We start from the raw sequence: 17,209 nt of genomic DNA on the forward strand, positions 1-17,209 counted from the left end.
CACCTGTCGGACACAGTGGTAGGGGTGTTGCTTCTCGCCGCCGTCACACTCCATTGCCTTGCCCCCCGCCTCCTCCAACAAACAATCCTGCTGCCCCGGCCTGCAGCCAGCCCGCCCACCCTCCGCCCAACCTGCTCCCTGCCTGGCCGGCCGGCCAGCACAAGGACTCACCGCTCTTCTCCTCCTCCTCCTCCTCCTCTTCCTCCTCCTCGTCCTCCCCACTCGGTGCTGGGCTGGCTGCAGGCCGGGGCAGAAAGATTGTTCGGAGGAGGAGGCGGGGGGCAAGTGCGACGGCGGCGAGAAGCATCTCAGATGGAGGCAGGACACCCGGAAGGCAAGCCGAGCCATGCCTTTAAGTGCCGGCTTGCCTTCTGGGCTGGCCGGTGCAGAAGGCAACCCGGCACTTAAAGGCATGCTGGCACTTTAGAGCTCGGCCGCCATTCAGCGAAACATGTTTCGCTGAATGGCAGCCGAGCTCTAAAGTGTCGGCATGCCTTTAAGTGCCGAGTTGCCTTCCATGCTGGCCAGCCCAGAAGGCAAGCTGGCACTTAAAGGCATGGGCTTGGCTGCCATTCAGCGAAACATGTTTCACTGAATGGCGGCCGAACTCTGCCTGCCGGCACGCTAAAGTTAGTTAAGGCAGGCAAGGGAAACCGCGACCCGAAAGGAAGTCTTGCTGGGAAGACACGGCAGCAGGGCTTTAAAGGTCTCGCCCCTCCCCAGCCAGCCAGCCCACCCAGCCCATTCCTCCTCCCGCCACCACTGTGTCCAACAGGCCAGGCATCTCGCGTTTATGGCGGATATAAACGCGAGACACCTGGCCTGTTGGGACACAGCGGCGAGAACGTCCCTGCCACCTCCGTGCTCCGCCGCCTCACCCCCCCCACCTCCGACCCCACCAGACCACTGTGAAGAAAGAAACACACACACACATACACTCCACAATAAAAAAATTACATATTTAATTACAATAAATTTGAATCCCCCCCTCCCTCCGTCCAATCCACATACCTTTTCCAGCTGTGGAAACTCTCTCAACTTTCCTCTTGTCCACCCAATGTAAGGGTGCTCAACGTAAGCGTGCTCATAAGGCATGATTCGCTGCTCCCCGATCAGGACGCGGGAGAATCAGTGCCTCCTTTGCATATGGAATTTTTTGCTTTTTAACTCTTTCTTAACTTTTAAAAGGCGAAAAATTCCTTATGCAAAGGAGGCCCCGAGTTCTCTGGCCTCCTCCTAGTTAATACTGAGAGCAGACACCAAGCCACTGTGACTTGAAATCTGGTAGCAACTACCCTGGCTTTAATTATTTTAAAAAATATATTTAAAATTCTTTATTTTCCCTGAGGAGACTGGTGAGGCCCCGCCTCCCTTGCTTCTAGTGACTGCACGTCCCTGACGCAAACCAAAGATGCCTTTTAAAAAACAAGTTTACATCATATTCTTATGCATGCCACTGCTCTGTGTGAGATAATTTAAGGTGGTTCTGACAAGTGTCGTCAGCATCTTCATCTTTCCTATTACTTACTCCTTTGGGATCTTTTGACTATCACCTGTCTGTTGGTTGTATCTCATGGTTTGTGATCGTATCTTATTTATTTATGATTTATTAATTTGTGGATTTTGTACTGTATATGTTGAGAGCTTCTGCATTGGAAACAAATTCCTTGTGTGCCCCATCACTCTTACAAAGAATACAGTATGCTGTTCTATTCTATTCTGTTCTGTTCTATTCTATTCTGTTTTATTCCATTCCATTTTCTGTTCTATTCCATTCCATTTCATTTTCTATCCTATTCTTTATTCTATTCTATTCCATTCCATTTTCTATCCTATTCTTTATTCTATTCTATTCTATTCCATTTTCTATCCTATTCTTTATTCTATTCCATTCCATTTTCTATCCTATTCTTTATTCTATTCCATTCCATTTTCTATCCTATTATTTATTCTATTCTATTCTGTTCTATTCTATTCTATTCTATTCCATTCCATTTTCTGTTCTATTCCATTCCATTCCATTTTCTATCCTATTCTTTATTCTATTCTATTCTATTCCATTCCATTTTCTATCCTATTCTTTATTCTATTCCATTCCATTCCATTTTCTATCCTATTCTTTATTCTATTCCATTCTGTTCTGTTCTATTCTATTCTATTCTATTCCATTCCATTCCATTTTCTGTTCTATTCCATTCTATTCCATTTTCTATCCTATTCTTTATTCTATTCCATTCCATTTCATTTTCTATCCTATTATTTATTCTATTCTATTCTGTTCCCTATTCTATTCTATTCCATTCCATTTTCGATCCTGTTCTTTATTCTATTCTGTCCCCTATTCTATTCCATTCCATTTTACTCCACTCCACTCCACTCCACTCCATTCCATTCTTTTATTATTTACTCATGCAGGCTTATTTATAATGTGATTTTGGGATGTAGCTTCTCTGCAACCAACGTGTCTGTAATTTACAAACTCACTGCTTAGCACAATATATGAATACCATCTGTTGTGCTTTTATACAATAAAGACTGGACAAACAAACCATTGACTGTTTGGTGGGGAAATGCAGCCAATAAATTTTGCAACTTTTCTCTCTGCTGTGTCAGTTATCTCACTTTTTGAAAATCAGCTGTTCTCTTTCCTGGCCATGATTGCTATGAGCACAAAGAAGCATTTAGAACCATTAATGAAGTATTGCATGTCTTTTTGGAGGAACTTTTGCTAGTTTCCCCCCTGAGAATTCTATTTCCGGACAAATTGCTCTGTATAATTAGAACTGATTAGTATGAACACAAACTGGATCCCCGTCTTTTAAAGAGTGTCAGCTATTTTAGAAGTAAAGTATTTATTAGGCTCAATATAGAACTGGCATGGATCGTGGGAGGATATTAAATTTCAACTTGAGCTTCACTCCTAATGACCACATAGACATAGCCATTTTTCCTGGGTAAAAATTCAGAAGTGGGTTCCCATGTCCGTCTTCTAGTATGCTCTTCCAGCCTCCCAACCTTCCAGCTTCTGAGATTGGTTGATGCTCTCGTTCTGCGAAAGAGAGCTATTAATTTCTTTTTTTGGTGGCTACATGTCTTTAGAGAAGTAAAGTCTGTAAACATTTGTTAAGTGAATCACTGCAGTTGTTAGTAGCCTGGTTATTAAGTGAACCTAGTTTTTACTTTGCTTGTCCGAAAGTCGCAAAAGGGGATCGCATGACCCCAGGATACTACAACCGTCATAAGTGTGAGTCAGTTGTCAAGCAACCAAATATAAATCACATGATCTTGGAGTTGTTACAACAATCATAAGTGTGAAAAATGATCATAAGTCACATTTTTCCAATGCTGCTTTAACTTTGAATGGTCATTAAGTGAAGTGTTGTAAGTTGAGGACTACCTGTAGTTATTCCTTTTAAGGAAGCTCACTCTCAAATTTGTTTAAGTTGTTCATTGCCCCATGGCACGCCAGCCAATTGTTCAGACCTGCTGTCCTGCTATACTGCCCCTGCTTAGCTGTCTTAAGAAATGGGGGTGGGGGGAGGAAACTGCAGAGTGGGATAGAAGGGGGGAGGATAGAGGAAAGGGAAGGAAAGATCATCATGCCATCCCGTAAGAGCTGCAACCTGCTTCAAGGTCATCCAATGGAATGCAACACCTTCAAGCCTACCCTATTTCCCTGAAAATAAGACCGCCCCAGATAATAAGCCCAACCTGGCTTTTGAGCGCATGCCCTAAAATAAGCCCTCCACCAAAAATAAGTTCCCTCTGAAAATATCGCAACACAGCAGCAGCCATGAGGTGACCTCACCCACTGCCTCCTGTACCTCAAAAATAATAAGACCTCCCTGAAAATAAGGCCAAGGGCTTATTTCCGGGGGGGGGAGGTTCAAAAGAAAATAAGAATCTGTCTTATTTTTGAGAAAACAAGGTATGCAGCTGGGGACTGTTACCAAAATAATTAATATGAATTCTATTGGACACTCACCGGTAACCAAGGAAGGAGGGAAACAAGACCCAAAGGTGAATGTTAACTACACTCTTCGAGCGTGAAATGCCAGACTTGGCTTTCTTACCCTGTAACTACTGGGTAAAGTGCACTTTCTATGACCAGGAGTCCGAGAGTCTTTCTTTGCTAATGGTCTAAGTTGTAACAGCTGATAGATGCTGTGTCAGCACCTCTCCATTAATTAATTAGGAAAGAAAGACCACGAGACTCCATGTGTGGAAATCAAGTGTACTTTTACTAATTAAAAATGATTAAAGGCATAGCGAAGCGAAATTTGAATATTTAGGCGCGAAAGCGATTGATATATAGAATAGCCCATTCCCCACCCCTTGGCATCACAGTTACTGTCCAATCATAATTCTTCCAAGTGTCAGGTGTGAGATAACTTCAAAAGGCATCACAAAGATGGAATGTCGGTGCCGTTAGTCCTGGCGGGAAACTCCCACGCATGCGTAGTCCGATCATCCGGTGAACTCCAGAACCTTCCTCCAACACAATGAGTAACCCCTCCCAAATACCATGCCCTCCCTCCCCGTTTCATGGCAACCGAAGCAACAGCAAAGCAGAGGCTGACATGCTGCATCTGTTCAACTGTGTCCAATTTTCAGCAATTCTATGGGTTGCCTCTCCTCACAAATTCTGATCTTGTGCAGTGGTTTCAGGGGTTTTTTATGCTCTGCCTGCTGTTGGCTTTGATGGTGTCCAGAGGTGGTGTCCAACCGTGGTGGGATTCAAATAATTTAACAGCCGGTTCTCTGCCCTAATGACCAGCTGGGTAGGCGTGGCTCTGTGGTCACAGGACTGGGTGGGCGTGGCCAACTCAACGTTACTCACGTTGGGCGCTTCGCCTTAGCTGTGACAATATCATCAGGATTAACCGGAGAGGCAGTTTCTGTAAGCAGGGCAATAAAAATTAGGCTAGAAACAAGACCAGAATGTTTCCTTCCTGCCTTCCTTACAGGATTAGCTGTGTAAAGTGGGAAAAAAACAAAAGGAGATTTCTTCCAACAACTGGTTCTTCAAACTACTTAGAAAGTTAACAACCGGTTCTCCTGAATAGGTGCGAAGAGGCTGAATCCTACCACTATACTCCTATTCTGACTATAACTGCCTTTTCCATTTGGACAAAATAAGTAAGAATTTTGTGGTTTTTGCCTGCCAGCAATACATCTGGTTTTATACACTCTGGTACTTGCTTCTTGGTCACCTTTGTGGGCCAACGGATGCATAGGAGTTCCAGCCAACCAATAACATATCATTAAATTAATAAATGTTGAACTCTGTGATATTTCTAGCAAATTTATGGTCAAAGTGTTTCACAACAACAAAGACATCTGGAAACATCTTTGAAGGGAATTCCCTGTTTTAAGGTCTTATTTCCCAGCGTGTTTCTCGCTATGAGACACGTTAATATTTTAAGCTCCTAAAGAGGAGGTGACAGGAATGACTGTGAAATGCTTATTTCCAGGATTGTAGTTTTCTTGTCACCATGTAATTGTAACTGATAGTTTACAAGTTAAAATTAAGTTGTCATGGTTGTACTTGTCAAGAAGCTTACAGGAACATTTCTTGTTTTCTTACTTATTATATACTCCTCATATTTGTTGCTCCATTGCATGAAGCAGGGAAAGTGAAATGGTTTTATTATGTGGTATTTTAATTCTGCCTAGGACTGGGATGGTGAACCTATGGCACACGTGCCACAGGTGGCACATGGAACCATTTGTCAGGGCACGCAAGGCATTGCCCTGTCAGCTGGCCAGCACGTATGTGCGCGCTGGCCAGCTGACTAGCTTTTCTAGGGCATTTTTCACCCTCCCCAGGCTCCAGAGGCTTTACAGGATTGTTTTTCATCCTCAGGAATGGACTTCCAGTTTGTTCGTATGGCCGGTTTAAGCCCTCCGGAGCCTTCAGGGGCCTTCCGGAGGCTTTGCTGAAGGCGCCGGAGGACGAAAAAAAAACCTATGAGCAAACCGGAAGTCACTTCCGGTTTGCTTGTAGGGCCAATTTAAGTCCTCCGGAGCCTTCAGGGAAGGCTCTGGAGCCTTCCAGTTTAAGGGCCAGTTTAAGCCCTCCGGAGCCTCCGGAGCCTTCAGGGAAGCCTCCTGAAGATCCCTGAAGACTCCGGAGGGCTTAAAGTGGCCCTACAAGCAAACTGGAAGTTCATTCCCAAACTTCTGGTTTGCCCATAGGGTTGTTTTTTTGTACTTCAGAAGCTTCAGCGAAGCGCCTGAAGCCTCTGGAGGGCCCCGGAGGGGGTGGGGGTGGAAGAGGCTGTTTTCGCCCTCCTCAGGCTCCTATAAAGCCTCTGGAGCCTGGCGAGGGTGAAAAAAGCATACAAAAAATGGGGGGGGGGGGAGCACCTGTCATGAGCAGATGCACACTGTGGGTTGTGCATTGCATTATGGGTGTGACATGCCCGCGCACAACCCCCCTGCACTCCCCCCACTTTTGGCATGCAAGCCAAAAAAGGTTCGCAATCATTGGCCTAGGAGAAACTCTAGGGATGCGGTGGCTCAGTGACTAAGACACTGAGCTTGTCGATCAAAAAGATCGGCAGTTCTGTAATTCAAATCCCTAGTGCTGCATAATGAAGTGAGCTCCCGTTACTTGTCCCAGCTTCTGCCAACCTAGCAGTCGAAAGCACGTAAAAAATGCAAGTAGAAAAATAGGAACCACCTTTGGTGGGAAGGTAACAGCGTTCCGTGCACCTTTGATGTTGAGTCATGCCAGCCACATGACCATGGAGACATCTTTGGACAGTGCTGGCTCTTGGGCTTTGAAATGGATATGAGCACCGCCCCCTAGAGTCAGGAACGACTAGCACATATCTGTGAGGGGAACCTTTACCTTTAGGAGAAACTCTGGGTCTTAAGTTAGACCTTCTAGAACCATAGGCTGGCTTAAACTTCAGGTAGGTCAGAGATTTGAGACTACATTATTTTTTAATTCTTCCTATCTATTACTAACAAGAAGGAGTTACTTCTCCATTGAGCCTCAAGCATGAGCCGCCTTTATCGTCTAAGGAAATTGGTCCATCAGTCTTGGTTTCTGGTGTAGGCCTGGAGAGTCAAGGTCACCAGATTCAAGTTGACTCTGAGGACTGGACTATCAACGATCTCATCCTCTTCTCTAGTGGAGAGCAGAATGAGATGGACCAAGAGGGAGATCCCTGTACCAGAAGATTCAATGAAGTGGCTTTATCCTCTGAGACAACTTGGTTCATCGGTCTTGGTTTCTGGTGTAGGCCTTTCAGACATGGTGAGTCATAGTCATCAGACTCAAGTTGACTGTGAGGATAGACTATCAACGATCTCATCTTTTCTTCTAGTAGAGAGCAGGATGAGATAAGACCAAGGATGAGATTCTCCCATACCAGAAGATTCAATGAAGTGGCCTTATTCTATTAGACGTGCATATTTCATTTTAATGCCATCTGATATAAAATGTCAGGCTCTACTCTTGCAACCAGCCCAGAGAGCATTGGTAATTTTGCAATCCCGTAAACAATCAGGAACTGGCAAAATGAAGCCAATGGGAAGAAATTGGCCGGTTGTTCAGTTGGCATGAAATAGAACCTGTAAAACAGAAAGCTTAACATGCCATTGAATTATTTCAAAGTAATTGATCTCCCACCACCCTTGTAAATAACGGATGACTCTTTTTATGCCAAGTCAACATTACATTTTGTGTTATAGTTTGTGTAAAGGGAAATAGAGATACTGGAGGTAGACCGAGATAAACAGTTTTATGTTTACAAGAAATCTGAGCCATAAAATGAATGCTGCCAACTCACACTAAACCAATGACTTTCTTTTTTCGATAGGTAACTTGCCTTCATGATTTCTTTGGCGATGATGATGTTTTTATTGCTTGTGGCCCAGAAAAATTCCGCTATGCCCAAGATGACTTTTCTCTGGATGAAAATGGTAAAATCTCTTCCACAATTTTTATCATTATCATTATTATTATTTTAAAGGGGTAGGGTATCTTCTGGCTAAATTGGGGGTTACCTTGCATTTGTATTAGACATTTTATATGCAATAAAATTGCTTAGACTCACAATAGAATTCAGGTTGCATTTTATGCATCTCACTGGATCCCAACCTACCACAATTGGAACCCAATTCAAATTCCTGTGAGGTATTAGTACTGCTTTATAAAACCTTAGTAAGACCGTACCTGGAATATTGCGTCCAATTTTGGCCACCACACTATAAAAAGGATGTTGAGACTTTGGAAAAAGTGCAAAGAAGAGCAACTAAGGTATTAAAGGCCTGGAGACTAAAACATACGAAGGACAGTTGCAGAATTGGGGTACAGCTAGTCTATAGAAAAGGAGGACTAGGGCAGTCATGACTAATCTTTTCATCGCTGTGTGCTGAAATTATGCAATGCACGCATGACACATACACACACACATGCACATTCCCCACCCCCATGCATGTATGCATGACCCCCCATACACGTGTGTCTCCCACATGCGGCCCCCCCATGCATGCGTGGCAGAGATCCAAAAATCAGCTGTCCAGCAGGAGGCTTGCACGCATGCACAGTGGAGGTGAGCTGGGGTGATGGCTCATGTGCCCGCAGAGAGGGCTCTGCGTGCCACCTGTGACAGGTGTACCATAGGTTCGCCATCATGGAACTAGAGTGTCATGATAACAGTCTTCCAGTTTTTTAGGTGCAGCCACAAAGAAGAGGGGGTCAATCTATTTTCCAAAGCACCTGAAGGCAGACAAGAAATAATGTTTTCTGTTTCACAAGAAGATTGTAAATTTCATCAAAGTCTTTTTTTGCTTCTTGCCACACTGTCCTCTCTATAAATCTGCTTGATTAGTTTCCCTTTAGACAAAACCTGGCGGTTGTGTAAAACTTCACTCATTTGCCCCTCCTGCCACCTCTGGGCTAAGAAACCCTGATTCATTTGGAATCTATTAAAGACGTTTAATACCTTGTAAGAACTAAGCAAGATTGTTGTTCATGACAGATTGCTTCTCCAGACTATGACAGACACCCTTGTTTTTGTGGGAATTGTCCCCGTTTGCAAGAAATTATCATTATCTGGATCTCTTTCACCTGGTTTTTCCTCTCTTTTTATTATCTTCCAAATATTTTGGATCTTATTCCAGAAAGATGCTTTGGAGTGTTTGGGAGAGTGAATGTCACATCTTTCTGTATCAGTTTCTATGCTACATAGGAATTGAAGTTCCTCCACAGCTTCTATACGTATCCATCCATCCGTCTGGCTGTCTGTCTGTCTGTCTGTCTATCTATCTATCTATTCCTTCCTTCCTTCCTTCCAGCCATCCAGCCATCCTTCCTTCCTTCCCTCCTTCCTTCCATCCATCCATATCTATCTATCTATCTATCTATCTATCTATCTATCTATCTATCTATCTATCTATCTATCATCTATCTATCTTTCCTTCCTTCCTTCCTTCCTTCCATCCATCCATATCTATCTATCTATCTATCTATCTATCTATCTATCTATCTATCTATCTATCTATCTATCTATCATCTATCTATCATCTATCTATCTATCTATCTATCTATCTATCTATCATCTATCTATCTATCTATCTATCTATCTATCTATCTATCATCTTTCCTTCCTTCCTTCCTTCCTTCCTTCCTTACTTACTTACTTACTTACTTACTTACTTCCATATCTATCTATCTATCTATCTATCTATCTATCTATCTATCTATCTATCTATCTATTCCTTCCTTCCTTCCTTCCTTCCAGCCATCCAGCCATCCTTCCTTCCCTCCTTCCTTCCATCCATCCATCCATCCATCCATCCATATCTATCTATCTATCTATCTATCTATCTATCTATCTATCTATCATCTATCTATCTATCTATCTATCTATCTATCTATCTATCATCTTTCCTTCCTTCCTTCCTTCCTTCCTTCCTTACTTACTTACTTACTTACTTACTTACTTACTTCCATATCTATCTATCTATCTATCTATCTATCTATCTATCTATCTATCTATCTATCTATCTATCTATTCCTTCCTTCCTTCCTTCCTTCCAGCCATCCAGCCATCCTTCCTTCCCTCCTTCCTTCCATCCATCCATCCATCCATCCATCCATCCATATCTATCCATCTATCTATCTATCTATCTATCTATCTATCTATCTATCTATCTATCACTATCTATCTATCTATCTATCTATCTATCTATCTATCTATCTATCTATCTATCTATCACTATCTATCTATCTATCTATCTATCTATCTATCTATCTATCTATCTATCTATCTCTCCCTTTCTTCCATGCATCCATCCATCCATATCTATCTATCTATCTATCTATCTATCTATCTATCTATCTATCTATCCATCCATCCATCCATCCATCCATCCATCCATCCATCCATCCATCCATCTATCTATGCCTTCCTTCCTTCCATGCATGCATGCATGCATCCCTCCATCCAATTAGACTGTAGCTAAAATTGATAATTCCTACTTAGATTGGTGATCCCTAGAGAGTATATAAAGTATCTTCTCATAATTCAGGACCCTAAAGCTAGATTTTTGAGGAGACATTCTAGAATGAATAGAAACATAGTACAATGTCTTATTTCAAGCCAAGATGGTGACTTACACCATCAGGAATAGGTATATTTAGCACAAAGTGAAATTAGTCTGCCAGGCATCCCTGACCAATATTTAGATCAAGTGTTGCTTTTCATTAGTCATACTAAACTATGATGAGTTTCTGATTGGTTCCCTTCAGGGAAGCCATTCAAAGCAGTTTAAATACCAGATTGATCTGTTCATTCAATGAAGTTTCAACAAACTAATTTGATATCATGAAGTTCTGCAAAGACTTTTCAAACTTGTTGAAGGTTCTCTAGTGGAGATTGGAAAAGGAGCAGAGAGATTACAAGACATTGTCTAATGAGATACCACCTCATCATGTACATGTCGAAGGAACCAAGTTGAAAAGTTGGTTCAAATCAGAATTCTCCAACCTGGGTGGCCTCCACGTGGGGGGAGTTCCAGAGTTTATACAAGGAAGCCTGAACATTACAGATAATTTGGGAACCTGAATTCCATTCATCCAAAGGACATCAAGCATATAGGTCAGTGATGGCAAACCTTTTTGGCACCGAGTGCCCAAACAGGAACATGTGTGCATGTGCATATGCCGGAGCGTCAGAAACCCGAAGACCAGCTGGCTGGTGTGAATGTGCTCACTGGGCAACTTCGGGATTCCGGCACGCTGGTCTTCACGTGTGCTGGAGGACTGGAAACGCAAAGACCAGCTGGCCTGTGTACGCATGCCTGTTTTCTCGCCATTTTTCATGAAGTTTTCAGGCCTGTTTTTTTGTTTTTTTTTCAGGCCATTTTTGGGGGTGTTTTTCAGGCCATTTTCAGGCTGTTTCCTGGGGCTCCGGCACCTGTTAAGACTAGCTATGACATCTGCGTGCATCTGCCCCTCAGAAACCTGTGGAGCAGCTGGCAATGGTGTGCCACAGGTTCACTATCATGGATAGTGATCCATGCTTCAAAAAAGCATCACGTTTACCAGGATCTTGTGTGTGTGTTCTGTTTATTGTTTCCCTTACAGAGTGTCGAGTAATGAAAGCAAACCCGCCTACCACCCCAGGAAGCAAGTCATCTCCAACCCCACAGAAGAGTGCTGCAAAAAGCCCAGCTCCATTGCGCCGGAGCAAATCACCAGCTGATTCAGGTAACCTTCAGGATGGTGAGTGATTGTTCTCTTCCAACAAATAAACGTGAGTTCCTCATGGATCTAGGGGATAAATTAACTTAATTGAGAAGCATATCCCTCTTGGATTGGAGACTGACCAATTCCAGTGCTATGGAAGAGTCCGTGAATTAACCTGGTCTTTGCTTATTTCTGCTGCCTTCTGTCCCCATGCTGGCTTATTTTGCTTATGATGTCCATCCAAACTCTAACTCACCGAATTAGGGTTGGAGAACGGAGTGAAGTGATTGACTAAGACAGTAGCGGTAGCTGCTACTGCAATATATTTCCATTAGTTGTGTCATCTGCATTCCAGAAGAAATAATATTTTAAACTATTTATTTAGTTGCATCCTGACTTTATTATTTTTACAAATATCTCAAGGCTGTCAACATGTCTAACTTCCTCCCCCTATGCTCCCCACAGCAACGAAATGTGGGATGGGATGGGCTGAGAGAGTGGGACTGGCTCAAGGTCACCCTGTTGACTGTCATGGCTAAGGCAGGACTAGAACTCACACTCTCCTGGTTTCTAGCCTGCTGCCTTAACCACTAGACACAGCTGGTTGACCCAAATGTGCTTTTTCAAAAGGCAGCTGGACTTTGTTTTTCCTTAAAAACATTTCGCTTTTCATCCAAGAAGCTTCTTCAGTTCACAAACTGGTTATGCCAGGGGTGTCAAACTCAAGGCTTGAGGGCAGGATCCGGCCCAGAATGTGGTCGGACCTGGCCCACGGGGCCGTCCTAATCTACCCAATGTGAAGAGGAAACATGCCAGCACTTTGGGGAGTGGCATCAAGCTGACCACGCCCACCCAGTTGACCACACCCACCCAATCAGCTATGCCCGTCCACCCATCCCAAGGAAAACCACAGCCCTGATGTGGCCCTCAATTAAATTGAGTTTAACACCCCTGGCTTATGCGCTTCAAAACTTTGACTAGCACTTTCTTAAAATTGGAGCCCAATATTAGGAATCTTTTCCCCTAGCATTTCTCATTTGATCTGATAAAAATGTGGCTTCAGTGTTTTCTACAAAGGAAAAGAGGATTTCAGTGGGATTCTTATGGAGGGAGGGAGCACAAAGTTCTTGTGCTTGATTAGTTGCTTTGTTCTTCACAATAGCCCTGCAACGATGCTGTGTTATAATATATCACAGTTTGAGTAGGAAATCATAGTTATTCTACAGTTTGATGAAATTCTTGGAACTGGGTGAGATGTGCAATAGGCAGCTTTGATTCAAGAAAAGACATCGATTAATTTCAATGATGATTGGAAGCCCTTCTGGTGTGTGTGTGTGTGTGTGTGTGTGTGTGTGTGTGTGTGTAACAGAAAAATGAAATTATGACACATGGATTTTATTTGATAATTAGAAAAAAATACCGATAATATGTAATAGAAAAAATGAAAGTTGTGTTGTAAACATAGAGTAAGAGATTAAAAGGAATTCATTCTGATATCTGTTGCAAAAGAGAGTTGGAAGTCATTTTTATATTTCTTTTTCTTTCTTTTATTAATTTATTATTCATTTTATTTACTAGATTTTTATCCTACCTTTATTACTTTACAAGATCAAGATGGCAAACATATCTAATACTCATTTCTACTCCTTTTCTTTCTGCTTTGCTTTCATTTTCATTCTTTATTTTCCCCCCTCTATCTTAATTGTTAGTTTTTGTTCATTTTTATCTCTTTATTTTTATTTATTTAAAATTTATTTTTTTTTAAAAAAAACCCTCTAATTTTATTTTTTAAAAGAAATTAAGCATCTTTTAGAAGTGAAGGAACAGCTGCTACCTCCAAACTATAATGGGAATCTTTCTTGCTCATTCCCATCTATGATGGTGTGAGAATCAAGAAATATAGCCTATATATAACCAATCTATTAGATTCAATAAGTCGCATGGATAATAGAAGGCCCCAGAAGAAAGAGATATGAACCAAAGTTTTCAGCTAGGATGATTTCAAAATTTACCAGAAATATTTGCAATCCTGCTGAACCATTGCTAACTGTGAAATATGTTTTTTCTAAAATATGCACTTGTATGGATTCGTTTAAAACAGGAAAAATGAAAGTGCTGGAAATGAGGAATTGAAAGTAATGTACACAGGTGTTCACGGATAGTGACAGTTAATGAACTTGTGAACTATGTATGTGGTTAGAAGAACAGTATAAAGGATAGAGTTCAAGATCAGCTCAGAGCTCTTTGATTTATAGCAGTCCTTGTAGGACTTGCTGTATCTCATTGGCCCTCTGCATTAATATGATAATGCAGTGTATTACTGCTATTATATCTTTTATATCTATTCATTTCTAATGTTCCAAATTATTAGAAACAATAAGCCTCTGCTCTTAAAGTAAGAAATTTTGCTTGTGTTGTTGCCTTTGTTTCCTATTGGAATTTTCCTTTCACAATGGGAAGGAATTGATTCTTCCCCCCTCCCCCCCCCATCTCTGATATATTCAGAGAAAACCGGGCAGGATAACATGCTTGGCTCAGCTGTAGCTTCTAGTTTAAGAGTGGACTGAACAATCTGCCAACAATAGAAAGTATTGTTCAATCTTGTATAGACAAAGAAGGGTGTTTTTGTGATCAGGCAAAGTCAAGTAGCTGAAGAGGCTTGCATGAGGCAAGAAATTAACAATGATAACGCACTGTTTGTTTTCACCTCTGAGCTGAGCAAAAAAAAAATAACCTTAATAGACAAAAACTCTCCATCTCTCTGGTTTGTCACATCAATTGTTGGCAATAGCTCAGCGGAACTGACACAGCTGCAAAGTAGCGTTAATCTTCCTTGTAAGCCTCCAATATATTTTTTTTACCAAGGTGGGGGATGGGGTGGGGGATGATTAGGACCAGTGATGAGATTCAAAAATTTTTACTGACAGTTCAGTGGGCATGGTTTTTTGGGCATGGTGTGGCTTTGTGGGTGTGGCTTTGTGGGCATGGCAGGGGAAGGATACTGCAAAATCCCCATTCCCTTCCCACCTCACTAACCTGCTTTCCAGCTCTGTTCTCCTGTTCAGGGCAACAAAAGAAGATCAGCTGGGAGGCAGCAGAGGCACGGCCAGCCTATTTGCCGGTTCTCCGAACTACTCAAAATTTCCACTGCCGGTTCTCCAGAACCTGTCAGAATTGGCTGAATACCACCTCTGATTGGGACCCTATGGAAGAAACAGAGAATATGTTATCTGGAGAAGCTTTATAGTGAGATGTGTAGAAGATCATGTTTCTAGTTCAGGATTGAAATGAGGCATCCTTGGTGCTCTCTCAGCTTGGTAGTTTTCTTGCAGAAGTTTCATTAGCCAACTAGGTAACATCCTCCGTGCCAGTGAATTTGGGCAAACAGAAAGAATAGAGCACATGGTCTGCAACACCAGGACCGTGTCAGAGGTGATATTCAGCAGGTTCTGACAAGTTCTGGAGAAACAGTAGTGGAAATTTTGAGTAGTTTTGGAGAACCGGTAAATACCATTTCTGACTGGCTCCGCCTCCATCTATTTTCTGCCTCCCAAGTCCCAACTGATTGGGAGGAAATGGGGATTTTGCAGTATCCTTCCTCTGGAGTGGGGAGGGAATGGAAATTTTACATATCCTTCCTCTTCCATGCCCACGAAGTCACACCACACCATGCCCACCAAGCCACGCCCACAGAACCAGTAGTAAAGAGGTGAGGCATAAGGGATTTTGAAAAACTACCTATCCTTGGATACATCTATCTAGACCAAATCAGTTCCTGCAGAAGAGATATATTATGGGTCTCGTCTATTAAGGAATCTGACAAGATTCAGGAAAATGGCACCAATCTTTTGGAACATAGTTCTTCCAGAATTTAGATCAACCCCAAATATCTGGCCTTTAGGAAGGACCAAAGAATGTGGCTGTGCCACTGTGCTTGGAGGGTCTGGTAATATGTTAAGAAATTTCTTAAAATTAAAATAGATACTACCTTTCTAAAAGAAATTAAGTGTCTTCCTACCATGTGACTTTGGTAGCTTTCTGCAAAGACTGGAAAGAGGAAAGTTGGATTAGCTTGGAGCAAAGTGGAACATCTAGGTAGTTCAAATAGAGATCTAGAATTTACACTGAGGATTGCTCATTCATTAATGATTGGAAGAGGAATCTTCAACTATTTTAAGCACTGATGTAATAGAATAGAATAGAATAGAATAGAATAGAATAGAATAGAATAGAATAGAATAGAATAGAATAGAATAGAATAGAATAGAATAGAATAGAATTTTTTATTGGCCAAGTGTGATTGGACACACAAGGAATTTGTCTTTGGTGCAGATGCTCTCAGCGTACATAAAAAGACAAAATACATTCGTCAAGAATCCTAAGGTACAATAATTAATGATAGTCATGGGTACAAATAATCAAGGTACAAATCAGCAATCAGGAAACAATTAATATCCATATAAATTGTAAGGATACAAGCAATAAAGTTACAGTCCTGCAGTCATAAGTGGGAGGAGATGGGTGATAGGAACAATGAGAAGACTAATAGGAATAGTAATGCAGCCTTAGTGAACAGTTTGATAGTGGTGAGGGAATTATTTGTTTAGCGGAGTGATGGCATTCGGGGGAAAATGTTCTTGTGTCTAGTTGTCTTGATGTGCAGTGCTCTATAGTGTTGTTTTGAGTATAGGAGAAATCCAATTGAATGGGTAGAAGTTTGCTCTTCTATATTAAATCTGTTCGTTTGGATTATGAACTAAGGATGATTTGAATTCAAATATAATTCCGCTTGGATAACATCCAAGCATCCATTCAAATTCTTTCACTAACATTACTGTACTTGCACAATAGATCAAAATAATAATAAAAAAATATTACAATGGAGAAAAAAAACCATGCAGCTTATACACTCATTTTCAACCACAATTAATTAATTAATGACAGCTAAGAATGGAGGAATGTAGAAGGAATAGCAGAACTTGTGGGCAGAGTGAAAAGCAGGATCAGCCTAGAATCCCTAGATAAAGGTAAAGGTAAAGGTTCCCCTCGCACATATGTGCTAGTTGTTCCTGACTCTAGGGGGGTGGTGCTCATTTCCATTTCAAAGCTGAGGAGCCAGCGCTGTCCAAAGACGTCTCCATGGTCATGTGGCCAGCTTGACTCAATGGCGAAAGAACACGGAACGCTGCTACCTTCCCACCAAATGTGGTTCCTGTTTTTGTACTTGCATTTTTACATGCTTTCGAACTGCTAGGTTGGCAGAAGCTGGGACAAGTAACGGGAGCTCACTCCGTTACACGGCAATAGGGATTCGAACCGCCGAACTACTGATCTTTCTGATCGACAAGCTCAGGGTCTTAGCCACTGAGCCACCACATCCCTCTAGAATTCCTATGTGGAATCCCTATGTAGGCACAAGCAAATTCAGTCTTAACTCCCCTTGAGCACTGTTAAGTCTTATCTAACTCTAACCAGGTGCTGACCACTAGCTGAGAAGATTCT

General features: G+C 42.0%; 1 protein-coding gene across 1 annotated transcript in view; it reads left to right on the forward strand.

Moving 5' to 3' along the window:
• The window catches only part of DCX (doublecortin), a 215,652-nt gene that overhangs the window by 79,456 nt on the left and 118,987 nt on the right, over positions 1–17,209 (forward strand). Inside the window, exons 3-4 of the mRNA XM_032228529.1 lie at positions 7,833–7,935; positions 11,606–11,743. Coding sequence (XP_032084420.1) covers positions 7,833–7,935; positions 11,606–11,743 — 241 coding nt within the window. The remainder of the gene's footprint in view (positions 1–7,832; positions 7,936–11,605; positions 11,744–17,209) is intronic.

Source organism: Thamnophis elegans, chromosome 12 (assembly GCF_009769535.1).
Source record: "Thamnophis elegans isolate rThaEle1 chromosome 12, rThaEle1.pri, whole genome shotgun sequence".
Classification (NCBI taxonomy): domain Eukaryota; kingdom Metazoa; phylum Chordata; class Lepidosauria; order Squamata; family Colubridae; genus Thamnophis; species Thamnophis elegans.